The 26,946-nt window shown below is 43.5% G+C and overlaps 1 protein-coding gene across 3 annotated transcripts in view; it reads left to right on the plus strand.

The window, feature by feature from the left end:
• The window catches only part of SLC6A11 (solute carrier family 6 member 11), an 88,560-nt gene extending 63,951 nt beyond the window's left edge, over positions 1–24,609 (plus strand). For all 3 annotated transcript variants that reach the window (XM_088061871.1, XM_014260438.2, XM_088061870.1), the window contains exons 8-15: positions 8,933–9,036; positions 14,110–14,234; positions 15,880–15,992; positions 17,251–17,388; positions 19,048–19,150; positions 19,851–19,951; positions 21,228–21,398; positions 22,729–24,609. In XM_088061871.1, the coding sequence (XP_087917997.1) occupies positions 8,933–9,036; positions 14,110–14,234; positions 15,880–15,992; positions 17,251–17,388; positions 19,048–19,150; positions 19,851–19,951; positions 21,228–21,398; positions 22,729–22,881 (1,008 nt within the window). In that variant the 3' untranslated portion in view covers positions 22,882–24,609. The remainder of the gene's footprint in view (positions 1–8,932; positions 9,037–14,109; positions 14,235–15,879; positions 15,993–17,250; positions 17,389–19,047; positions 19,151–19,850; positions 19,952–21,227; positions 21,399–22,728) is intronic.
• Positions 24,610–26,946: the final 2,337 nt, after the last annotated feature.

A 26,946-nucleotide genomic window follows, 5' to 3' on the forward strand; every position in this document is an offset into this window, starting at 1 on the left:
TGAGGCAAGAGGCCTCTCCAGCACGCTGGACCATGGGGATGCTCAGTGATTTTACCTTCCCAGAGCCTGGCATGATTTTCCATTCCCAAGAAGATCCCAGAAGAACAATGCAGAGCATCCTCCTGCCCTGAACTCTCTCACTTAAGAGAAATGAATAAGTGCAGAAAAAGGTGCTGCTCCCAAGAGATACTGGGATTTAATGATATTTTGCCTCTTATCAATACCTCTTAAAAGGAGATATTGTGATTAAATATCAATACCTTTCTAAAGATGTTTCCTACCAATCCACTGAAGACAATTTTTCTTTCCTATCACTCAGACACAAAATTGTTCCAGATGCCTTTTCTCCCCCACCAAATCACATTACCAGAAGGATATAAATTATTTCATATGAATAATATTTCTGGGATATTCTGTGTACCTTATATCGCCAGGTAACTCCTTCCATATGCTCCAGAACTAAATTAATGGAAAGCTGATATAGATTCCAAGGGGGTTGAATCCTGCCTTCAGAAAATGCTGACAGGGAAGTGAATTCAAAGCCTCTGAATTTCCCTGTCTCCTGTTGTGCCAGGCTGAGTCAGGTAACTTTGAGGATGAGAACAGATAAGGCCAGAATCAAAGAGAATCGTGAAGAGAATCACAGGCTCGGGAGACTGAAACTGGAAATCCAAGACCCTGCTGGACCTCTCAGAACCCTGCTCTGGGTTTGGTTGTTGCTCTTCCCACAGCCACTCATCCCTGCCCTCTGGAGGGAGCATTCCAGCCCCACTTTTCTCTGCAGTGGAGAGGGATATCTGGATAAAGTTTATTGCTTTTTTTAACCTCTGCGCAATCACGGAGTGGTTTGAGTTGGAAAGGATCATCCAGTGCCACCCCTGCCATGAGCAGGACGCTTTCCACTGTCCCAGGTTGCTCCAAAATCCCACCCAGCCTGGCCTTGGGCACTGCCAGGGACCCAGGGGCAGCCACAGCTTCTCTGGGAACCTGTGCCAGGATTTTCTGCCCCCTCCTCTCTGTGACCCCTCCTGATTTACTCAGGGAAGTACAACTGCACCTTGTGGCTGCTCCTCTTGGAATCGCACCAAGGCAACCAAGACAGCCCAGCATTTTGGATTGAGGGCTGTAGGAATGTTTTAATCATGAAAAGCAGCGAGAAGGAGGAAGAGAATTGCTCCTGTAAATCCCAGAAGGATCCTCAGCCTGCTTTGCTCCAGCACTTGATTTTCCACGTTGGATGCTGCCGCAGGAACATGCAACTGGTGTGGCTCCAGTGTGGAGGAAGGTCCTGTCCCATTTTAACTGGGTGGTACTTGGCTGACAGCAGCCCCTGGGGAAATTAGCATTTCAATACCTGTAAAGTGATCCCAGCTATAGTGCTGGGCTCCAAAGGCACCAATGAATAAACAAAACTCCGAGTATTTAGGTCCTTCTTCTCCCGAGTTTCCATTCTCCCAATGAATTTACTGTATTCAGCCCTCTGGAAGTGACATTAGCAGAAGGTAGCAGAGAGACTGCCTAGCAACCCACAGAAACCCCAAAGAGAGGTGGAAAGGAAGTGATTTTCATGTAATTATTCACCCCTACAAAAGCTGTTGTCAGGTAGACACTAGAAACATAGCTGTTTTATTCTTCCCCTAACCTACTTTGAATCTTTTGAGAATCACTACCATTAAAGAGAGGGAAAAAGAGCTTAATTCAGCCATTTTCTGCCTGGCCGTTTAAGTGGTGTTTTCCTGCTCTAATGAAGGCTCTGCTTTCAGAGGCTGTGTTGTTTAGAGAGCCCTGGGTAGTAAACTTCAGACACAAACTCACTCCTGAGTCCAAAACGCACCAGCTCTGTCGCTGCCTCCCCACAATGCACAACTCATATTTTGTTTGGGTTTAGTTCCCCATTTAATGGCATTTCCCACTGAGTTGGGAGAGATAATTTTTGTTTGTTTGTTTCTTTTTCCAAGAAGGCATTTGGGGACAGGGGCTGAAGAGCTGATTTCTATCAAATAACATGGTTGGTGCCAGCCTGCTTGGATCCAGTGGGTTTTTTTCCTTTATTTTCTCCAGCCAGGCACCCCAGCTTTGCCCTCAGCCACAACTCCTTGGAGCTGAGGCTGCTTGGAGATAAGTGAGGGATATTTTTGTGCTGTTCTTGCCATCTGGAAGAGCCTGGAGCAGCTGAGCTTCACTTGGCCAACATCACACCAAACACTTTTACATCAATGGCTGTCACAGCGCTGCCACTTCGAGCAGCCCGAGGCACATCTTCAGTGGATAGTCTGATCTATATCCTTATTTTCCTACATTCACACTCCTAGCAGAGGCTCAATAATGCAGAGAGGATAAAACACTGAAAGCTGACTTTTAAAGGGCTATATTCATTGGAAAATAAATATATCAGAAGTAAGTTGTATCAGAGATTGTATCTGTTGAGGCAACGACATCCAGAGTCATTTATTGTAAAGAACATCCTAAAAATTCTCAGAGCTTTAATCTGTGTCTGTAGCTAAAGTAATATTCTGCTTTCAAATTGTGTTATAACAGCCTGTTTTACTCAGCGGGTGTTCCAAGATTCCAGTTCCAAAAACTGTAGTTTCTGGTTCCAAAACTGTATTTTCATACTCAGCAAAAAGGTTTTCATTGGGACCCCAGGGATTAACTGATTTAATTTTATGAAAGAACTTCTTTTGTCTGATTTTGAAGCACAAAATGTCTTTTAAATTAACTCTGTTTGGAAGATTTGTTGTGTTTTTTAGAAAAAAAAACAAACATATACCAAGACTATTTTATAGTCAAATAATTTTTCATACTTGACTATATTTTAGTCAAATATGAAAAACTACACAGGTACAAAAACTGTGTTGACAATGTGGGAAAATGAAGATAATAAAGTTTATTGTTTCCTGCTTGATTGTGCCTGGAGGATCGATAGGAATGAGATATAATCAGTGTACTGCTAGTCAGGGAACAGCAGGATGCATGCAAGGAATGGATTTATTCCCTTTGAACGTCTGCATCCTCCAAGTGTTTGGGTTGTTTTGCAAATAGAACAGAACCTTGACCTCTGAATTCCGTATTTTGGCAGCTGCACAGCCCAGACACTCAGCTGATTTCTGTGCTCGCTGCTATTTAAGAAAAATTTTCACTTGATTGCAAGAGAGTGACTGGAGAGTAAATGCAAACTGGTTCTCTTTATTTTCCCTGCCTTTGCCCGGGGGTTTGGGTGGCTGGCAGTGGATTTTGGGCTTTGTGCAGAATCCGAAGGCGCTGCACCTTCCTGCGCCTCAGCCCCTGCTCCATCCATCTCAGCAGGCATTCTGCACTGGCAGTACCCAAACTGCCCCTCTGCCTGCCTTCCTGGGGGTGTCCTGGGAACACAGAACATTCTGCAGCTTGAGGAACATGGGAAGTTAACAGCAGCAGCCCAGGTGTAGCTCTCTTGCCTCCCTCCCTGTGTGTGCAGCCTGTTTCTCATCCCACACTCCCCACTGCTGCCACACCAGGCCCAACAGAGGAGGCTGTGATGTGGCTGAACCTTCTTTACAATGAAAAAGCCAGGAAAAAAATCACTTTATTGGAATAAGATGAGAGGTAAAGTGCTCAGTCCTCCACTACTACCTATTTTATATACCTATATATACATTAATACATATACATAAAGATATACTTGTAGCAGAGGAGTGTAATAAAATGCAACTTAGGGGAAGATTCTTTTCATTGCATATTACAGCAGAATAATTCTTAGTTCCCTGGTGTCACCAAAAGTTCATCTGGAGGATAAAACTGTCCTTTATTAGAGAGACCTGGGATCTAAGACTGGAAGAAGGAGTGCTGTAAATAGAAAATATTAAAGCTCCCTGTGTGGGGAACTTCAGCAAGGTCAGAACACCCTGGTGGGATCTGTTTCTCTGAATTTTTGGGAAGGGTCACAGCACGAGCAGCTCATGTTTTCTGTGGGGTGAAAACAGAAATTCCCCCTGGTTTTCAATCCCAGTTCCCCCCAGTCAGGTGTTCCAGCTGAAAAGCAGCTTGAATGATCCACTGACGGGAAAGAACTTCCCAGGATATTGGAGATGAAAGCACAGGCTGAAATTGGAACTTTGCCTTCTTCCCAAACCTATTAGAAACTGCATTTTTTAAAATCCTATTTATTTTCTTAGCATTTATTTTGGGGGCTTCCTATAGTCGATGTCAGAAATTAGCAGGTCAAGGTCAAGGTCAAGACCTCACATTTTGATGGTTTCCTTCTGTCCTGTCACACCTAAACTTATCTGGCAACAGCTCATTTTATTCAGGCATTTGTGATAAAATTCTGCAGTTATTCTATGCCCTAACCTTGAAATTTCATTTATTATCTCCCGACAGCCACGGCTTTATTTTTAAAATTCTCATTTGAAACCGAAGGCAAACTGCTTTTTAAAATACAAACACTGCTGAGATTCATCAAAAAGTAATGAATAATTTAAATTAAAAGAAAACCTGGAGTGATTGCTCGTTCTCTGATAACAAAATGGGAAATAAATGACTGTCAACATTTGGAACATCATGTTTTAAAGAGCAAACACAGGTCGTAACTGGTCTCCCATATTCTCAGGCAGTGCTTCATGATGGGATTGTCATTAACACTCTGGAATTAAGGATGTTTGAGCTTTGGTGCTCAACCTCACCCTTAAGAATGAGAAAATAAAAAAAGTGGATATTTATGATGCCAAACCCCTGGGATGCAGATTCCAGCAAGTGCTTGGGTTTCAGTCTCAAATTAATGCCTTTGATTTTGACAGGAGTTCTCGAGGAAGCAAACACAGCTGTAGGAAAGGCCAGGGACAGACAGAAAACCAATATTTCATTTTATTTCCCTGAGAAACCTGTGAAATGGGATTTAGAATGCTGCCAAAAGGGAAGGGGGGACGTGTGTGCTGCTTTACCCACACGAGGGGCACTGCTCATCAGCCCCTGGGCTGCAAAATGAACCTCCTCAGGTGCCAACAGAATATATTTTTCTTTTTTCAAAAAGCCCTGCCTATCTTTTGGAAGGATCAGAGTGAAAATAGCTGCCTGATTTTCCTGTGTTGCCCAGACATGGAACAATTTTACACCAAGTTGTGTTTTTTTTTTACACAGCCACAAAAAATATTTGAGTTATTCAGTCTTGGAGGAAGTTCCAGTTAAAGTCAGAGTGTCCTGGGAGATGCTTCCTCCATCCACAGAAAGATTTCATAACAGCTGCACTGTAGCTTGTTCAGAAGAGATCCAGAGAGCACAGAAAGTACAGGGAAGGTACAAAGTTAGAGAAACCCCTGGAATCTGAGATATTCCTACAGGTGAGCACTGTTGTTTTTTATTCCATGCACGATGGAAATAATCAACAGCAGCACATCACAGGTCTCTGCTTTGTTCAGAGCTCATCTCAGGACAGTTATGCAATATTTTGTTTTAACCCTTCTTGCTTGGCCCTCTAAATTCACTGCATAAGGCTTGATCATCACAAAAATAAATAACTCAGCCTTGCCAAGAGACTTATTTCTGCACTGGCCATGTGCTTCAGACACCTCATTTATTTTAGTGTATGGCATGACCCCATCTTACTTACAGAAAGACATTTATAATGAAACTAAAACAAGGGGCTGTCACTCTTCTGGGGATTTTCAATTTGAAGTTGGTTTGTTAGAGTGGGTTTTTTTTTCAGTTGTTCAAGAAGTGACTTTAATTCACTTTATCTGCAGCAGTGAGTGCTCAGCAACTTTGTCCTTAGCTTTGGACACTCATTAGGGGATAGCCAAGTCAAGGAACATGTGAGAAAAGGTTGCTTGAAGTGATTTATGGACATAACATCCCATAGAAACTTTATGGCAGGGACATGAAAAGAACCTAATTCTCCAGAGCAGGGTTCTGTTGTCTGCACTACAGCACATCCCTCTTCTTTCTTCCTTATCCTGCTTTCATTGCATGAGCTACAAAGGAGGCAAGGCATCCTCCAGACAGCAGCATCCTGTGTTTGGCCAGCTCAATTCATCTCCCTGGGCTGAGAAAACACTCATGGGAATGGGGATTGTGTCCCAGACCTGCCACAAGAAGGCCAAATTGAGGTTACCCAGACAGACTTAAAGCGGGGGCATTGCCAGGCTTGAGAGCTGGGTGTTGCAAAGCAGCACTTTCCATTTTTAATAGAAAATGCTCTTTTTACTGTTTTATAAGGTTCTGTCCTTTGAAAAATGTGATTTTTAAAATATTAGGGTTAGTTATCGATGTTTTGTGCTTTAATTTTAATCTTGTTTCGGCACAGCAACGTTTTCTATGAGATGAAAAAGGAGAAAAAAGTCTGGTTCCATCCTTTAAGGTAGGAGTTGACAGAAGCTATAAAACAGTTCCAATCCCAAGTTTGTGAGTGCTAAATTGAATTAATTATCACTCACCTAAGGGTTTTCAAGGCCCAAAGTTCATAAAGCACCAACAGGGTGCTCTCTGGTGCAGGTCCTGTCCTCTGGACTTCACTCATGGCAGAAAAGTGTTGAGATGTGTCACCCTTCAGACAAATGTCCTCTTTTGTCCCAGCTGTTGCCCCAGGTGTCCCTGCTCTTCAGAATGTCATTGTTCTTCATGGAAAGGGCAACAGCTTCTGCTTAAAACCAGACTCAGCACTCTCAGAAATAATCCCAGAGTGGTTTTGTGGCCGTGAGCTGGGTGGGTGACACCTGGATTTGGGATTGGTGTCTACAGGAGCCCACCTGTGCCCTTTACAAGCTGGAATGGGAACAACTTCCCCTGAGTGCCCTTTGTGAGTGACCAAATTGAGGTGACACCCCCTAATGAACAATTTGAGACTTCTCCAAATTCTCCAGACACGAACTGAGTGCTGCAGTCTGAGACTAAATGGCAGATGGACCCAGCTTGTTGGGGTGAGGAGATGGAAAATAAGCTGAAATGTCACCTTCAAGGCTTTAAAGTGCTGGCATGGCTGGCAGGATACACCAGGGTTAGTCCAGCTCTGGCATTTTTTCAGCCACAGAAAATCTGGGGTTTCTAATTTGTGTTCTTGTTTGCCACTTTGCTGATTGCTTTTTGCCATTTTAGAAACCTGGACAAATTAAATGTCACTTGTCCTCTGATTATACAACCCAAAAGAAGCTATACAGATTGTATTATTCCATTCAGCAAATAAAATTGCTTCTCCATTCCTATTTAAACATCAGCCCTAAGTTCTGAGGGAATTTCTAGACTGATGTCACAGAGTGCAACAAAAGCACTCTTCAGTCTGGTTCCAGTTTTAGAGAATCTGTCAATGTTTCCTTGCAGAAGTGTTCTCATAGAGTGCTTGCCACATTTTAGTCTGAATCCTTGTGGGATGTCACAGCCTTTGTTTCCTTTGAAGGAAAGAGCATCACTTGTGGCCGGAGTTTGCTTTTCTGTCTGGGCGCAGGAGCTCCGGAGGGATGTGCTCTCTGCTCTCTGCTCCAGCAGCTCTGGAGCTGCTCCCTTCCAGCACAGCTCCCACTTCCAGCAGGACTGGCGTTCCAGGGATGATCAGAGCTGTGGCCAGCAGGAAGGGCAGCTGCTCCTCTGGGTTCCCTGCAGCTCTGGGAGGCTGGGAAGGGAAGGATCTGTGCGCTGATCCAGTTTCCCAGCTTTTGTCGGGGCCCCAGCAGACGGGGTGTTCTCAGCTGAGCCACGCTCCTCACAGCTTTTTGGGAGCTTCCAGTCTTGTTAAAGAGCCTGTCTGTCAAAAACCTCTCTGTGTGCAGCCTTTCCTCAGCAGTGCTGAAGCTCTGGGATGTAACCAGCTGTGTCTTATTCAGGGTGACAGCAACGAAACCCTCTAAGGCTCTGATGTAAATCAAATGTGATCCTAATGTTATTTCTAAACAGAAACACTCAACAGCTCCAGAGAGCAAGGTCTCACTTGATCAGATGTAAAACAAACACATCCCCCTCGCGTGTTTAGGAGGATTTGATGGTTGTTATTAGTCCTGAGATTGTTCTCTTCCCTGGCTCCAGCTCCAGCAGGGAATGGCTGCACAGTCACTGCCTCTGATTATCACTCAGGGCTTGGTGTTTTGGTCGCTCTGCTTTAACAAAGAACTTCAAGAGATCATTTATCCCAGGAAAACAGGAACAGGATTTTACTGGATTGCAGCTGTATGTGGGTACTCCACATCATCCTCAGGTTAAAACCAGGACATCAAGGGGTACCTTCAGCTCCAGTGGGAACACACCCACACTGGTCAAGTGAAATAAATTGCTTTAAAGGAAAAGGAACCTGCTCATTAATGTTCTGAGGTTGCTCTGAGGAGACAAATCTCACTGTGTCAACTTATGCTTCCTTTTCCTTTCCTCTGATTTAAAATTGTTTGCATCACTTTAGGATATAAATGTTCCCACAATGACATTATAAAGCTACCGACTCGTTAAACTCTACCAAACTTGTTGATTGTACAGTGACCAGAACTGTAACTTTGTGCCTGTTGGATCCATTAAATTTTGCTAAAAACATCCTTTCCCTGGATAAGTTATCCCTCCTTTCCCCAGCTTAATTTATGTACTATCAGGGAATGGCCTGTTTTGTCTTTAGAGCATTTATTCACACTAAATTTTTAAATTTGAATAAGTAACTGTCCAATGGGAGTGAGATAAATGCAGGTGATTCTATTTAGGCTGCAATTAGCAAAACTATACAAAAACAATTAATGAATTTAATGGGTGAGGTTCTTCTCTAGGAATTCTGTCTCCCTTTCTACATTAGGCTGAGCCTGTAAAGACCAGCTGGGCTGGGGAGGGGAATTTCCTTCTCAGCAAGATATTTTTTTTAAGGTTGTGATTTGGATAAGCTTTGCCAGACCCTCTTAACCTGCAGAGCTTCCTATGCAGGTTTGCAGCCAATATTTTGCAGGAGGGTGATTTCTCCTGGCTGGTTTCCTGAGCTCTCCCTGTTCTCTGTCTCCAGGTGTGGGTGGATGCTGGCACACAGATCTTTTTCTCCTACGCCATCTGCTTGGGGTGCCTGACAGCCCTGGGGAGTTACAACAACTACAACAACAACTGCTACAGGTAACACCTTCCACGCTGCAATTCTGCTCTTGGGGTGAAATTTGGAATCACTTCCCTTTTTCCCTTTTCCCATGGATAACCAGAAGCACACACAGGTGTTTTAGTGGGACAGAGATCTGTAATGTTTCTTGGAGCTGCTTCAGAGGAAGTCTGCTCCAAAATGTGGTGTTTTCATCCCTTTTGGTCAAATCTGAGCCTTCCACAACCCCTCAGTACACACAGAACTGCATGGAAAAATACAGGATTTCAGACTGGTATAATTGAGTGTGTGTGCATTACTTAAGCTGCTTTTTAAAAAAGTACTACCAAAAATTGTTATTACACTTCACCCCAGTTTGGTGTGTGCTCTGACCGCCACCTCTCCCCATTTTTTGGGGAAGTTTGCAGGCCCCAACCCAGAGGGAATGGGCAGCATTTCATGGCTTATCTCCATATCCCCAAGGAGGGAATTGCCAATGACTTCAGGAGGTTTTAATCTCTCCTGAGTCAATGGGATAGGAGAGATATGATTTGCACAAAACCCCCTTTCCACATTACTGGCATATGAACCCTACTCTTTTCTTCTGGAATCCACAGTTATTGAATTCATTTCCCTGAAATTCCTACAAGGACAGTTTGGTTGTAGTGGCTCCATTAAGATCTCCGGACAGAGAATTAAAGTTTCATTTTCCTCTAAAGGGAATAATACAATCCAAAAGCAAAAGAATATCCAAAACAAACAACCCCAAACCCCCAAAATTTATTTAAATTCTAAATTACAGTTTTACTTGGAGAGTTCAGGAGGCGGTTTGAGGAACTACTCCTTCTTTCCATGTTTTAGCAAGACAAAATGTTTTGCTGCAGAAGGTGGTGTGAGTCCCCTACAACCTTCAGAGCTGCTGGTAATGAACCTTTCCCCTAATTAGCACAAGCAAAGCTTCAGCAAAGCCTCCCCTCCTTTCCTCCCTTCAGTTTTATTTATATTTCTCCTCAGTTGTATCCCAACTAGAAGCTGTCAGTGCCACAAGGAGCCCAGGAATGCTTTTCCCGAGCTTTTGTAACCCACTACAAAAAGCAGGAGTTTGCATTTATGGATTTTTTTTTTTCCCTTCCCCCTGACCCCAGAGCTCAGCTGGTGAAACTCTGCTCTGAAGGTGCTGAGGAGGAGGCTGCAGCCAAACACCTTTTACTCCATCCAAACTCCACAATTCCCCTCACAAAACATTTCCCAAATTTCCCAGCTAGGAAAGAGACGTCACTGTGTCCTGAGGTGTGATTTTTAACAAGTCTGAGGGAAGGGGCAGGACAGCAGTGGAGTGCAGAATGTGGCAAAGCTGGGCAGAGCTCTGATGTGAAAACCACAATTTTATATTCTAACCAGCACTTTTAAAAAAATAAAATCAAGCTGGGGGTTTTCCTCCTGCAATCCCCACAGTCTGATCATAACATCAACATCTTCTGCTCTGTTTTACTCCAATTTTTCTTCCCTAAGGGAAAATTGCAGTTGAAAATAATGGCAAGAGATATTTCAGTGGGAAATGGGAAAGTCTGAGCTGCACGTGGGCCTGGTGAATTTAAGATTTAAACCTGATTTAATTCATTAATGTGGTAAATGAATTGCAAAAGTGACCTCATGTCCTTGAATAGGAAATTTTTTATCATCCTTATGTATCTTTCACTGAAAAACAAAAGCAGCTCCTCCCTGGATGTCCTGAGTTTGTATCCCAAGTGACTCCTCTGAGAAGCTGGAAGCCCAGCAGCAGGCAGTGTTTCCCCACAGGGAGAACACACAGGTGTACTGATGTTTCCTGGGGTTTTTATCCAGCTCAGAATCCCAAATCCATTCCCAGGTACAAGTTCAGCGTCAGCTCCCCTGTTCCCACTGTGGAGCAGGAGATAAAGGAGTGATTTCACGCGTGGACAAAACTTTCAAGACCTGAAGATTTGTCCTTTGCCAAGTTTCTAGTCTAGGAGGAGAAGAGAAATGGGAATTTCTCAATTGGGTCTTGAGGAATCCATAAAGGCAGGGAAGGACATGGAGGGATGCCAGGGGCTCTGTGGGCTCAGAGAAGCTCCTCAAGGAAGGCAGCATGAATCTTCAGAAGTGTCCTGCCTGACAGGCAGGGAGAGAAGTGATGCACATCTTGAATTATTCAGGTGATTGGCAGGAGTTTAATTTGGAAGAATGTGAAGTTTTCATAAAAATTTGAAGTTTTCCTTTCACTTGAAATCAGTCTGGGCTTCAGTCAGGCTCTGATGTCCTCCTGCCAAGGGTGCACATAAAAAATTCACGTTGTCCTTTCAATGGTTCCTGAGCACTTGTGTTTTAAAACACATTGGTTTCAAAATCAATAGATCCAGATCCACTTTCCAGTTTCTCTTCCCATAGCAGAAAAAAACCCCTGAACTACAGGTTATTTCTGCCTGTGGGATAAAAGCCAGGAGCTGGGGGTTTGGTAGAACTCCTGCAAGGCCAAGGGAAGGGAAATTGGAGGTTATATTTTCATGAGGGCCCTCAGAGAAGCTGTGTTCAGTCTCTGACTGCCTCCCTGGCTGTGAAACGATTCAGCTGGGGTGGTGTTATCTGAAAAGAACAGGAACCTCAGTGGCTGGAGGGGGTGAAAATCCCCCTTTTTCCCTTTCCTTGGAGAAATGTGTACTTATCCTGCAGATGGTCTGGTGCTGTGGTTTGCCAGACTTCCCTGAGAGAGGAGATCCTCTTGTTCTGTGGGATTCTCCAGCTGGGCTCTGTCCCTGCTTCAGGAGGGAGCAGCAAACCCTGCCAGGGGCTCCAGCCCTTATCTCCCCCTCAGGAACCAGCAGCTCTCAAATATCCTGAGCCACAGCATTCCTCAGAAGGAAACATCTTCTTCAGACTGCATTTGAAGCAGCGAATTATCTAAACCAAATGTTACCTGAAGAGACCAGCCTGTGCCCAGTGGAGGCATCATCTGGCTGCATCCCCCCCCTGCAGGATCTCTCTTTTTCCCCCAGAGGATTGGAAAATTCATCTTTGTGACCTCTCTTATCGACAGGGTTTCATCACACTCCATTTTAATTTCTCAGTATTGACTCACCACTTCCTGAGGTGAGAGAGGTGGGGTGAGAGTCCCCCCAGAGCTCTTTGGAGCTGAAATTCACTGGGAAGGTCAGGAAGGGGCTGATATTTCATTTTTTTGTATCTCTGCAAAGCACAAAGGCCTCTGTGCTCCTCAGTCCTTTATTTTGGATTGCCATTTTGCTTTACGATGTCCAAAGTGTAGAGCTGGCCTGGGCTGGGATAATTTAATATGAGAAGCAAACAAATAAAGTTGGAATTTATATTTTCAGCAAGTATTTCACTGCAAATGAACAGTGTTAGAGAGATTCCAGGCATGGAAGAAGTGTGAACATCACTGCACTTGTCCATGTCTGAGTCTCCACTACAAATGGGAATAATAATTTTTCATAGCTGGGCACATCTTAGCAATTCATAGATGTTGTGCCACAGAGATTATTTTTACTCTGCAATTGTGATAACATAAAACCTTCCCAAATTAATATTTGAAATTAAGCTGAGGTGATAAGAGGGAGCCAAAGCCCCCCATGGCCCAGAGGCTGAGCTGAGCCCGGGTTTTGCAGCTGAGGAATGTCAGGGTGCTCCCTGCCAGGGGAATGTGCTCAGGTGAGTCCCGGGGGTGGCAGAAGAGCTTTGGACACCTGGGGGAAACACTGCAGGGCTCATCAGTGAAGGAACAGGATGCTGGAACTGCTCACCTCACTTTGAGCTCCAAAAACTGATGAGATGACATCACAGGATAAAAGTATTAAACAGCAAAGCAGGGAGATTAGCAGAGAAATTTTGAGGGAATAATTGCCAAGACTTTGAAGTAGGAATTGTCTCTGATTCTCAACAGCAAAACTGTGACAAAGATGTGATCCTTTACTGAATTATTGAAGCTGTGAATTCAGAACCTGCTGGATTTTACAGGGTCCTTTCTTCTTATTGGTAGCTTGCACAAAAATTTGCTTCAGAGCCACAGTGAGATGGGGATAAAGCAGATTAAGGGATGGGCTCGAGGCAGCTCCAGGCTTGCCTTGTGTTTCAGTGGGTTAGAACCCTAATTTACCTCAAACATCTGGGTTAGATTATTGCTTTCTCAGGTACACAGCTGTCTCTGTGGCAAACACTCTTCAAGGAATGACTGTCAGCATAAACCATCAGTGCCTCATCATCTGTCACGCCTGGAGAGCTGTCAGAGCAGCAGGAACAGCAATATTTCCCTGGGCTCTGGGGGAAATCACACCTTGCTGCAAGAGGACCTTCCCTTTCTTTAAACTGCTTTTCTCTTGTGACGTTTCCAGTCTGGGAAAAGAAATCTTTCTTCACCTTGGCCTTGTCCTTGCTGTGGTTTAGGTGTGGGATGTGTCTGCCTGAGAGATCTCTGTCCCTGCACTGCCTTGGCCTCTTTTGAGACACTTTTTTAGCCATGCACACACTTCCAGATTATGTCAGTGATTTTCATTCCCACAGCCTCTCAAACATGGCTAGAAACCAAACTGCAGCTGTATTTTGCATGGATATATTTTGCCGGTGTTCTCTAACAGGGATAGAAGGAGCTAAGATGCGACAACAGGATTTATTTTCTTTTCTTCCCTCAGGAAAAAAAATGTTACCATTTTTATAGAGTTTATTAACAAGTTCATATCCTCTGGAATCTATTAGCACATATATAATTATACACATATATATGTATATAATATTATATATTATATACATATATGTGTGTGTATATTGTTTTTAACGATTATTACATGCTTTACATAGTTTTACATGTTTTTTAAAGATTTTATTGGAAAACAACAAGTGACTTGCACCAGCTTTGCAACTCCAGGAGTTAAAAGACAAGCAAGGATATTCTGCTGGTGTCCTCCTGCACGTGCTAATTCCTGGTGACTCTCAGGAATAATTAATAATGAGTTGGGACCTTACTGCTAATGAAAAACTTGCTCTCCATTCCTGCAGCCCAGGGTTCTGTCAATCCTCTGGCTCAGCGGATGAAAGAAAGCCCAGCTCTGGAGATCAACTGCAGTGTTTTTTATTTATATTTTCAGAGACTGCATCATGCTCTGCTGCTTGAACAGTGGCACAAGCTTTGTTGCTGGTTTTGCTATCTTTTCAGTTCTTGGATTTATGGCTTATGAACAAGGCGTGCCCATTGCAGAAGTTGCAGAATCGGGTAAGTTCCAAAAGCAGATTTCTGAGTTAACAAAAAATGCCCAGATGATGTGGGCAGAGTTCACAGTGTGTGCCATGGCCTGTGGATGGGATGACTCAATGGAATAACTGCTGCAGGAAGAGTTCTGAACTATTTTTATGGCCATACATTTGTGTGTGAAAATTATCAATGCTGCTGTGCATAGAAGCAAGTATATGAATTCAAAGAGCCCCTGCAACACAAATTTACTCCAGCTGAGCCTCCAGAATGTTGTTTAGCAGATAAACTGAGTTGTGAGTGCTAATCCTCACCTGCATCCCACCTTCTTTCAATGAGACAGACTGAAATCCACAAATATTTGTTCCTTCTGGAAAAAACAAAAATAAATTAAACAGGATATTAAAGAAAAAAAGCTGCAGCTGTTAAAATGAGAAACCAGACAGGTACACAGGCTCAGATTTATGAAAAATGAACCATCCACAAACACCATTGGAGCTGGGCATCCAATGGAAGTTACTCCACACCTTTGTGGCTGTAACATCCTCAAGCAGAAGAAAAAGAACAGGAGGATGCCCAGAAAAAAAGCCCAATGAAATGGTGAGCTGTTGAGGAGGAGAAATGACTGCTGTGGAGTTAATCCCAGGAAAACTGCAACACAAGCAGGGTTTCACTGATGCTCTCATGGAAAATATTTATCTTTTCCTAAATCCCTCAATACAACTGGCTTGCACTTCATTATAGGAGCTTGTAAATGCTGTTTTAAATGAAAAAAGAAGCAGCAGTGTGTGACACTGAAATTATTGCAGCAGGAGCACAGGGTTCTTCTTTATTGCCTGGGAGAGGGCCTTTGTGCCCCTGCTTTGAAAGCTGGCTGGCTTCATAAAAAGCAGCTGATAAATAAAACCAGAAAGACATGAGCAAGGTGAGAAGATTTCTTAGCCGATCTGAGAAGTTATCAGCGCTGTTACAAAAATGTTCTATTTTGAAGATTTCTCTAAATATGTAGCCAATGTCACACAGCAGCACCCAAAACCACAGAGCAGGATGGGAACCAGCATTTGCCTTGCACCAGGTCAGGGAAAAAATAAAGATTCCAGGATATGTTCCTAAATTATATAAGGCAATCACAGGAGCAGCCGCTATGATTTATTCAGGGATGTTTGCAGTGCTGCACATCCACACAAAAAAAGGGGAACATAAAGCACTGGGAGGTCTGAACAGAAGTTGAGCATCCTTTGGCCAGGATGCAGACAGGGCTGTGCCATTTCTGATAAGCCTCAGAATAAGGTACTGATAACTGTTAGACTATGAGAGAGGTAGAGTTTGTCAAGGTGGTCAGTCTCGGGTTTAGTTCCTCTTCTGTGCCATGACAGAAGAGTCAGGTTGTGGTGGGCTGACCCTGACCAGCAGCTGAGCATCCACACTCTGCTCACTCACTCAGTTTCCACGGTGGGCTGGGGAAGGGAGCAGGAGAGGAAAAGTGAGAAAATGGGTGTGTCCAGATAAAACATCTGGTAAGTGATGCTGAGTGAGCCCTGCTCAGCCAGAGGCACATTTTGGTGTCAGCAATGCTGTTCTCCCACAGCTCAGGCTGCTCTGGAGGAGCTGAGCTCCATCTCAAACTCCCACACAAGTATAAACTTTGCATTTCTTTATTCCTTTCCAGGACCAGGACTTGCATTCATTGCTTACCCTAAAGCTGTCACCATGATGCCTCTGTCTCCTCTGTGGGCAGCTCTGTTCTTCATGATGCTCATCTTCCTGGGCTTGGACAGTCAGGTAGGGAACAAACCCCATTCCAATGATTTTTTTTAGCCTCCCCAACAGGTGGAAATCACACCTAACAGCCTGGTGAAAGATTGAACCCTAACTTAATTCTTTGCTATTTTAAATCTTAGTTGTGATGCTGGATATCCCTTTTTGATTCACTGCAAGGGCTGGTTCAGCCTGACTCTAGCTTTCATTATTAACACAGAAATCAGTCTGAACTTCAGCAGGGCTGATTAAAATCCACACTTCAGTAAAATACCAGCCTGTTTTTAAAGCACTTTGCACTGAATCTTGAAGCTGAATATCAGATAGTGACAATGTAATTTCCTATGGTGTATTTTTACTGCAAGATACCATAGCAAGGAATGTGCAGCCATAGCCTGCAGCAAAGGGGCAGCACAAAAGTCGCTGTCCCCGTGTGACTGGAAAAATTGCAAAAGCTGCTTGAAGAGGAATGTGACGTGCCTGGGTGTTTTAGCATGCAGCTCAGCCCTTGGCATGACTGGGTTCAGAAAATTTATGATTCTAAAGCTCAGCAGTGCTTGTTCTGCATGACATTTCCAATCATTAAACTTAATGTTTTAATAACCACTCTTTTTAATGATCTAACAGGTTCTTAAGTCTTTATTTTTTTTTTTTTTTTTAAAGTGAGCAGTTCCTGGATTTTGCTCTTGACTATTCCAATGTCTATTTTGGGCCCTGTTTTAGAAACTTTGCTGCAGAGCCCTGAGTCAGAAGCTCAGGCTTTTCGATTTTTTTTGATATTTAAAGATGCCGAACATGTTCCTGCTCTCCTTTGTTAGAATTCCTGGCTTGGGCACTCAACAGCTCTGGGAACTTCTCTCTTCATGGAGAGAACTTTCCCCAAAGCCTGCTGCTCCTGTAGCAGGTTGGAGGATGCATGGCAAAATTGGAAAAAGTGCCTGGAGTGACATGATCCATTGAAGGCTTTGTACGTTATTTAATTCCCACTCCAGCCACATTTGAAAGGTTTCCTTTTCATTTAATCCACCTCATACATTCATACAGGGCAAATGCAATCTGGGATGATATCAGAGAATCCAACTGTTTGGGTTTGGTGGAAATCCATAACTTTGGACTTTTCCACTGGGAGATGTTCCTTTCAGTTTGAGTTTCTGCTTACAGGGCGTCCCCAGGGATCACCGACCCTCTGTGATGAAAACACAGGAGGAAATGTACAGTGTTAGGTGGCAAATCCCAATCCCAGCAGCAGATTTCACTGGATCTTTGCTGTCCTCTGTTGCAGTTTGTGTGTGTGGAGAGCATCGTGACAGCTGTGGTGGACATGTACCCCAAGGTGTTCCGCAGGGGCTACAGGAGGGAGCTGCTCATCCTCGGCCTCTCCGTCGTGTCCTACTTCCTCGGCCTCATCATGTTAACTGAGGTGAGAGCTGCCTGGCCCAGAGGAAAAGAGTTTGTGCTTGAAATCACAACAGATAAAGCACAAGAATCTTTGCCACAGACAAATTTCACTGTCAGGAACGTGACAACAAAATACTTGAGAGACTGTTGTCAGCTCCTGTGTAACGTCTGAAATGGGAAAAGCGGCCTCGTTTTATCGGCTGAGCTCAGGAAATGTCTTAATCAAAAATACACAGCACAGCCAAGGAAATTCCATCTGCTTTGCACCAGCCAACCACACACGCTGATCGTGGTTTCTGCTTGCTTACCCTGGGCAGGAACAATCACATTTTGGATGGGAAAAACAATAAGGATGAAGTGAAAAGAGAAAATTAAACCATCTTTGGTTTTGAGCAAAAGTTTTTGTGTCCCCTCCAATTTGGAATAACCTAGAACGTGGACCATTAATATTTAATTACACTAATCAAATCTCCCTCTCTGATAGGAGATTCAATGCTCTGTGTGAAAAAATGCATTAAACAGATTTTTTTTTATATTTATATACTTTATATTTACCTGTAATCATTGTTATTCTCAGTGAAATAAATCATCTTGGCTATGTAAAATGGGAAATCTTGGAATAACCCCTCCACAGAGCTTGTGTTGAGCAGAGTACTGAGAAGACTATCTCTTATTATCAAGATATACAGGCTAAAAGAAATATAAATCTGAAGAGTGAAGGGAAAACAAGTTCTTCAAACTGCAGGAATATCCTTGCAGGAGTTTTGTTGTCCTTACCTTTTACTGTCTTTGTTGATCTCTAAATCTTCATTTTGCTCAGGTATTTGCCAAGCCTCACCATGATGACTTTGCAGTAGAAATTTAGGTTTCTTCCTATTTTTAGGATTCTCTTCCATCTGCAGAAAGTTGTCTGAGATGTGATGGATCTCCTGAGCTCCCCAAAAAACATTAAATTCCAACCGAGGGCTCATCTCAAGCCCCTCTTTCCTTCTTTAGAATCCCTTTTCATTAAAATGCTCACTTGTGAACTCCTCCTCCTCCTTATTTCAATATTAAACACAGATGTGATAAATGATTGTCTCACATAAGAAGTGTAATATTATCCATATCATTTTAATTATTTTACCCATAATGTTATTAATTGGATGATTCTTATTTCTTTTGCTTTGTGAGAAATAAGAAAGACTTGTTTCAGTCATGTGGCTTAAAGTCTGTGAGTTGAATTCACACTTTTTAGGTCACTTTATTCATTTTGTAGTCCCTACACCATCACAGAGGGATTTCAGCAGCTACAGATTTTACCTCCTTTCCCCACAGTTGAATTAATTATTTTACATATTAATAACACAGACACAGAGCCAGGATCTGGAGGTCAGAAACACCCGGGAATATCTGCAGCTCGATGTGATAACAAACCGAGGGAAAAGCAGGGAGGTGGGACAGTATTTTTGCAAATAAAACCAAATTTACTTCACTCCAGATTTACCACCCTAAAGGAAGTGCAGAGTTAAAAAAAAAAAAACCAAGAAATGAATATTCTTTGTTCAAGAAGGAACCAACTTGAGTAGGAAGATTGCCAGGGAGCCAACAGCTTGACGATGTAATTAAAACAGATTTGCTATGAAATATTGCCACCGGTGCCAACCCAATATTTTTTTCCCTTCCCTATTTTCTCCTCCAGGGTGGGATGTATGTCTTTCAGCTCTTTGACTCCTATGCAGCCAGTGGGATGTGCCTGCTCTTTGTTGCCATATTTGAGTGTGTCTGCATAGGCTGGGTGTACGGTGAGTGATAAAAATTGCTCTGTTTTTCTTATCCAAGTTCCCTGTTTGCATAAAGGCAAAGTGAGAACCTTGTGCCCTTATGGAATGGGACCCTCCATGTTCCCATGCCCCAAAAAATAGTCATGAATGCCTTTTTCTCTACAAAGATAATTTCACTTTGTAAAACAACACAGAAGTGCAGATCACATGTGAGCAGCTATCCTTGGCTTCACACATGAGCTCATAGCATCTAAATATATTTATATATAAAATAGATACTCTTGGACTGGGGTTGTTTACAACCTGATTCTACAAGAAAGAGAATAAATCAACTAAGCAGAATATATTAGGTTTATTCATGCTATGAAGGAAAGCAAAACTTAAGGTGTGGAGGAAAAAGGAGAGTAGGACTAAAGGAAAAGTTAATATTTTTGTGACAGCTTGTACCACACTAATGAAATCTCCATCTCTGATAAGAGATGCAATGATCTGTATGAAATAAATATTTTATAGCACCAGAAGTTTTCTAGCAGCAGGAATTTTATATCAACCCCTGCCATGAGCACAGGGCAGATGGCAGGGAGGAGTTTCCCAGGGAAAGAGGCAGCAGCTTCAGCCTTCCCAGCTCTGTCTGTGCTTTCTCTTCCCTGCTTTAAATCCTGACCTGGACAACCCCTTCCATGTGCACTCTTCATCTGCTTTTCCTTTGCTTTTTGGGCAGGCAGCAATCGCTTTTATGAGAACATTGAAGACATGATTGGGTACAAACCTGTGTCGTTGATTAAATGGTGCTGGATGGTCCTAACTCCAGGTATTTGTGCAGTAAGTACAGAATGTCCAAATAACTTGTTTTAAAGAGGGGTTTCTATACATGTTTTTTAATAATTTTCTGTGGCTAATAGTTGAGAAAAAAGCCTATTGATTTGTAGCATGTATTTAAAATAAAAAAACATTCTGTAGGATCTGTAAAAGTTGTTAAACAGTCTATGAAAAATCTTAGTATGTACAGTCATAGGAACAAAAATAATGCCAGGGCCCTAGAAGAACATTTGCCAGAATGAGAGATGTTTTTCCCTGTGGTTAGTGCACCTTGTGTGCCAACACACGGCTCGAGCTTCTCCAGACTTGTGCTGGGTCCTCTGCTGCTTTCTCCTCCTTTCTCCTCTCTCTTTGGGGTATGGACATTTCCCAAAGGAGACAAGATGTATTTTACTTTTAAAAGTAGTAGGAGAGGCCAAGAGTTCATCCCACGGGCATGAGGGAGGGGAAGGAAGCTGTGCCAGCTCTGCAGATCTGTGTCAGTGTCACAGGGACAAAGTTCCAAAAGCAACATGATCTGATTGCCCTTAAAACTGAGGATTGGATGCCAACACCCCTTCCAGCTGTGTAATACTCCAATGATGGCAGCTGCAAACCACAGGAGCTGGGCAACATCGAGATCCAGCTTCTCATTTGCAAACTTAGCAAAATTTCTGACTCATTTGCACCAATTCTGAAATGACCTCTCCACCATTTGCTCTTGTGCACTCGTTTCACCACGTTGGACAAAATGACACGGTACCTTTTCTCTATTTCATGCATCCAAATGGTCCAAGCTGCCTGATTAGAAATTTAAACAGATTTTTTTTTTAGTTTAGTTTAGTTTTTGGCAGGATGAAAGCATTGGCCTGCAAAACTGCAGGTACACACAGTGGATTAAAGTAACTTCAAAAATTTTGGCTTTCCTTTTTCATCCTGACAGGTTGGAGAAAACCCAGCTCAAGTTACTTAATCACAGCTGGTTCACTGTAGCTGTAGCAAGACTTAATCTTTCCTGCCCAGGTGCTGCTTGCCATCAAAGTGCAGGGTTTATTGTCACCAAGTGGTAAATAGGATTAAACTTGAAAGGTTGCTCATTTCTGCAGGAGCCTCTGAGATGTGTTATTTAAGCTGTACAGGAGAGAGGAGGTTGCTGGTGGGTTTTTTTCTCTGGATGAAGAGCTTCCCTCTGCTTTTCCTCCTCAGAGAGCCTGGCCTGGCCTAAACCCTCAGCCAAATCCTTGTTACACGTGCAGGGTTTGCCCACAAATACCTCTGACAATATCTCTGCTTGCTTCAGGGAATCTTCATCTTTTTCCTGGTGAAATACAAACCCCTGAAATACAACAACGTGTACATCTACCCTGACTGGGGCTACGGCATCGGGTGGATGATGGCGCTCTCCTCCATGGTCTGCATCCCGCTGTGGATCTGCATCAAGCTCTGGAAGACAGAAGGCACCTTCATGGAGGTGAGAGATATCCAGTGATGCTGGAAAAAGAGCTGGGAAAGGGCTGGGAGTCCTCACCTGCATCCCCCAGTTAGGGCTCTCAGTCGCTGATGGAAAGAGATTTCTGAATTTTCTCTGGTTTATTCTGAATTCCTCTTGGGTTTTGTGCTGCCAGTGGTAAACTAAACAAAACTATTGATTTAAGGTGCTCTGTTTCCAGCACAATTTGTAGTTTAAAATGTCTGTAACATCACCCAAATCCCTCAAAGTTTGTATCAGCCATTTCCTCAGGTCAGCTGCCTTTTTCCATGGTTTTTGTTTGTGCTGCCAGGATTTTCTCCAGGAGCTGGGTTGCCCACATTCTCATTTTCTGTACAGTTTTGTTAATTTCAGTTCTCTAAATGAGAAACTCAGCCAAATAAAGAGATTCAGGGCAATTTTCTGACATTTCGTGTCAGGTTAGGTCTAGACTGAGGTTATTATCAAATTTAAGCTTGGAAAGTTTCTCGTTGCTGTGGGAGCCCCAAAGAAAGGCAGTGAAGGAATCAATAGCAGAAGAAACAAAAATACAAACCTGATTCAGCCATTTGGGATTTCAGCATTGCAGAAAAGCCTCGATTTGTCCACATTGCACAGACTCCATTCAGCTGATTAAACACAGCCTGGAGGCTGCCTAGGAAATCTTTACTGTGTATATCAACTAAAAGTGAATCACCCATGATTTAGTTGTCTCAGAGAGTCAAAAAAGGAAATCTGCACAAATCTAAACATTCAGTATTTCCTCAGTGCACCAGCCCCACCTGTCCCTGCCGGTGAGCAGACTTTGCTGGAGCTGCAGCACTGCAGACAGGTCCTTATCTTTTCCCTGCCAGGATGACAAGAGGATTGTTTTAATCACAGCTGGGAGCTTCTTGGGGAGCCAACTTCCTGCTGTGAGCAGCAACCTTGCTGTGGATGTCATTGCTCAAAGAAAAGAGAAAGGATATTTTTCTTTATCACACCTTAATACACCTTGGCTGTCACTGGTTTATTTGCTTTTTCCAGTGAACATCATTGATGATAAAATGAGAAACAAAATGTACCTGTAGAACAGACACAGTGCTGAGTGTCTTCATGAAAGGGGCTGATTAAATCAGCAGAAAAATTCACTTTGGTTTGAGCTCTGCCTTCTTTGGTCCAGTGGGATTTACCCAGAATTGTGCAGCCTGCAGGTCTGAGGATGTGCCCACAAAAGGGGAATAAATGAGAAGCAGATGTGCAGGAGAAAAGCCTTTTATAATCGATCTGTTAAAGAGAGGTGTGTCTGTGACCAAGAAAAACGTAATGATTTCCAATTTCTCCAATTTTCTAGAAATTCAGGAAGTTGATTACACCTAGCTCAGACCTGAAAATGCGGGGCAAGCTCGGAGGAGGAGCCTACATTGCAGCAATAAATGACTGCGATGCCAAACTGAAAGGAGATGGCACCATTTCCACCATCACAGAAAAGGAAACACATTTCTGAAAGAACTTTTTTTTGTTGTTTTATTTTTTTTTTTTTTGTATAAAGAAATAAATAAATTCACTTAATTATAGAGGCTGGCTTGTTTTGCACAGAATTTTATTAACCAGTTAATTTTAAAGTGAAAATTGTATACTTGTTTAAAAAGTGATTTTTTTAAATTACTCTATCCGTAATGATTCTGTAAAAGAAAAAGAAATAGTATTATATTGTCTGTTAGTGATGACTTCTTGTAATATGGTGATTCCAGTCAATGTTTGGTTTTTTTTTTAGACTTTAGAGGGACCTGTATAATGTGCTGTAAAACTTTTCTACTTTGATTTGTGGCAGGTGTAATGTTGTATAGACCTTCTAACCTGTAAGCATTTCAGACCATTTCAGCTGTCCATGTGTGTATATAAAAGGCACCAGCCTGTCCTGTGGTTTGCTTGGGAAGAATTCTCCTTTCAGGGTGAGTTTGGTGATGCTGACGGCGCCTCAGCTGCTCCCACCTCCTTCTCTCCACCCTCCACTGGCTTCATCAGGGTTGGAAATGTGGAATGAGCCCATCCCGAGCCACTGTTTTCCTGGAGATGGGACAGAGGCTGGTTCTGAAGGGCTCTGAATTTTGCTGCTGTAAGTTCCTGGTCTCTGCCAGGATGTGCTCTTCAGGAGACCTCCCAAACCTGTGCATCTTCCTCCCTGGGCGGCTGCTCCTGAATTTTGGCTGGCACTTCCCACCCCCAGGAGTGACCTGTGTTTGTCTGTGCTCCTCCAACAGGAGACCAAGGTTATTTCACAGAGCTGGAGATGTTCTGAGGGGAAAAGTTTAGGGCTCTCTGTGTCTGTACAACATTCCCCTCCAAAGGAATCCAGGATCCTACAATGCCGATGTGTAGCATTACACAGCTCCTCTGCTGGCACAGGGTGGGGTTTTGGGCTGTCCTGTGCAGGGCCAGGAGTTGGACTGGATGATCCTTCCAACTCAGGGTGTTCTGATTCCTCTTCAAGGTCCTTTCCAGGTCCCCTCAGATCAGGCACTGATTCCTGTGCCCTGGATGGGATCGAGGCTTGGACTGAAGTCAGAGGAGGAATTTCTTTAGCAGAAGGTTGGGGTAATGTCCTTTCTCTCTGCAGGAGTCCCAGGAGGTCATTTCTGTGTGGTGCAGGGCAAGGGATTCACGCAGGGCTGCTGTGACCCTCAGTGTCACAGAGGCAGCAGCGCTGGTTCTGTCCCGTCAGGCCTTGGTCTGGACTGACTGCCAGGCTTTAAAGCTGATTTTGTACGTGGATCCAGCTGCTGGATGGTTGTTCCAGGAGGTGTGCAGATGCCCCAGTAGCAAAACCCCTAAACTGTGTCCTTAGGATGTGTTTTTTTTACCTGATAATATTCCAAACACTATTATTTGTTCTGGACAATTTTTTTTCTTGGCTTGTTTTTGTTATTTGATGGTTGTGTGAGGAACCTGTGGAGGAACATCATCCTGCACTGCACAGGATTTTTGGGGAGAGACAAGAGACAGCCCAGAAGAAATGTCATAACACCTGCTGCCTTCTCTGCAACTCCAACCCACCGGAGCTCAGACACAGCACCTGGAGTTGTTAGCAACAGAAACGGCTCCTGACCTTCTCCCAAGGAAATATTTCCCTGGAAATCACTAATTATACTTTAATATTGGCTAGAACTGTACCTGCGGTCAGCACTTCTCTAAGCTCTTGCTGTTACTTCTTAAAAAAAGCATTTTTATGGAACTGCTTTGTCTCGAGTCACTTCATTAAATCTAATAGAGCCATTTCATTTTTACTTTACCTTATTTGTAGGGGTTTATTTTGTGTGTGGCAAGGTGGAAGCCTAGCAGAGGACTTCAAATCCCGTAAATCCTGTTTCCACATCTCCCTTGGGAGATGCTTGGGGCAGGACATTTAAAAGAAACCTGGATTTAGGAAGGCACAGAACCATCATTTTGTGCCTGCTGGCCTCCCACGGAATCAAAACTCAGTCCCATAAGAAAACCATAGTGGGAGAGAAATGTTCCCAGAATTGAAACCACAGATTGATTTATATACAATGCAGAAATGGAATTGACATTGACACCCCAAAATCTAGGAATTCACATTTTTGGAAGTCCCAACAAGTCAGGAATGTTTGGGACCCAATGTCCCTTCCTGGGCTTTCTCTCCACCCACCCAGGCCCCAGAACCAAGGCCCCAGAGCCACACGTGGGCCTTGGGGTGGGCTCTGGTCCCTCCCAGGGAGAATGCCAAGATATTTTTGGGTCAGTGGAGGGAGATGCACCTTCAGGTTGTGCTTGGCCTGGATCTCAGGACTCCTGAGAACCTTCAAGTTGTGCTTGGCCTGGATCTCAGTGTCATCCCCTCGGCAATGAGGATCCTGAGGAAATGCCATGAGGCGCAGCCCCTGCTCCTGGGGCCATCCACGGGCACAAAGTGACCCCAGAGGGGCCAGGGCAGCCCTCGCTGCTGCCTCGGGGTTTGTGGTGCCCCAGATGGGACAGAAAACGTCCCCTGGAGGGAATAAAGTGGGCATTTCTTGAAGGCCTTCCCCAGGCACACCTCGGGCAGCCAAAGCCTCCCAGAGGCTGCAGCCAGCACGGACAATGGGCACCAGTTTCTCACACAATTACCAGTTTGCTCCAGTTCCATATCGGGCTTCATCCTCCAATTCCAGCTGCAGGCAATGAAGTCATTCAGCCCCAGTTTGCTCCCCACAACTCACTTTTGCTTAGACTTTTTGGGGCCTGGGGCACTGAGGTGTCCCTGAGATCCAGGCCTAGAGAGGAATTGTATCACTGGGATTGGGATAAACTTTTTTGTAGGAGAAAAATGTGTGCCCTGGGGCTTGGCTGAGTCCTTTGGAGCTCTGTCCACATCTAAGCCCCTGCAGGAGAGCTGTGCTGTGTCCAGGAGCTGCTGGGAACATTTCACCTGGGCTTACCATGGGCTAAAGCATCCCCCGTGTTACTGATGTGCTGTGCTCTGTGTGCTCCTGATAGCTGACTTGTTTAACACTTTACTGATTTAAAAAAAACCACAGGTTTTTTGTTGTTTTTTCTTTTCTTTTGGTGGGGAGGGAAGTGGGAGGGTAAATTTCCTAATTGTTCTTCTTTGGTTTTTTTTTTAAACTATATAAGGGAGAAATGTAAAAAAACCCCAGCTCTATGGTGATGATTTTTTTATGCAGTAGGAACAAACTGCCCTTTTCTGAAGTATTTGCAGAATTATTAAAAATAATACAATAAAAACAAACAACCACTAAGGTTTATGTAACATTTTATGCAAAGAAAGGTTCCCTTTGGTTTTGAAGGGCACAAGATTTCGTCTACTTACTTTGTTCTCAAAAATTAAAGGAAATGGGAAAACCCCATTCTGTGTATTTTAGTTTATATGGATGTACTTTACATGACCCTCCCCCAATGAATTAAATAATCACAGCTACCCTGGTAGAACAGACAAGTGTCCCTTGATGTGAAGTGGGGAACTGAAAAACAAGAGGAGGTTTAGAAACTTGTTTGAGGTCATGCAGCAAATCTGTGGCTGAGAGAAACTGAAGTTCCCTGGGGTCACAACTTCATGTCACTGTTATTAAATATAAAAATCTAAATATCTATATAAGGTATAGATATAAATAAATATAGATATAAATAGAAAACATAAGTAAATGTAAATATACAATATAAGTAAAGATTATAAATATAAATTATATAAATCCCATAAATATAAATAAAATGCAGACTAGCCACCATTTTCCTGCTGCTGCCCCTTCCCTCACACCCATGGCTGGTTTTGCTGGTTTTGTGTCAGGGCCATGCAGGGAGTTGCTTTGGGAACTGCTGGGGATGAAAACCCTGCCCAACCCAAGCTCCCAGTGCCTCCAGCTCCCTGCCCAGACAGAAGCTGCTGCTGGAGGGGGATGCCACAGGGAGGGGAATTGCATCCTCAATTCAATTCCAGCTGCTGAATTGAAATGACCTCCCAGCCATGGTTTCACTTCCAGCCCCCTCTGATGATCTTTTTTGCTCTGATTTTTGTGCTTTTATGCTCTTCTGGGTGCCTGGAGCATTCAGCTCT

This window comes from Pseudopodoces humilis, chromosome 13 (genome assembly GCF_049639895.1).
Source record: "Pseudopodoces humilis isolate 2021_Gansu_Grassland_sample_001 chromosome 13, ASM4963989v1, whole genome shotgun sequence".
Taxonomy (NCBI): Eukaryota; Metazoa; Chordata; class Aves; order Passeriformes; family Paridae; genus Pseudopodoces; species Pseudopodoces humilis.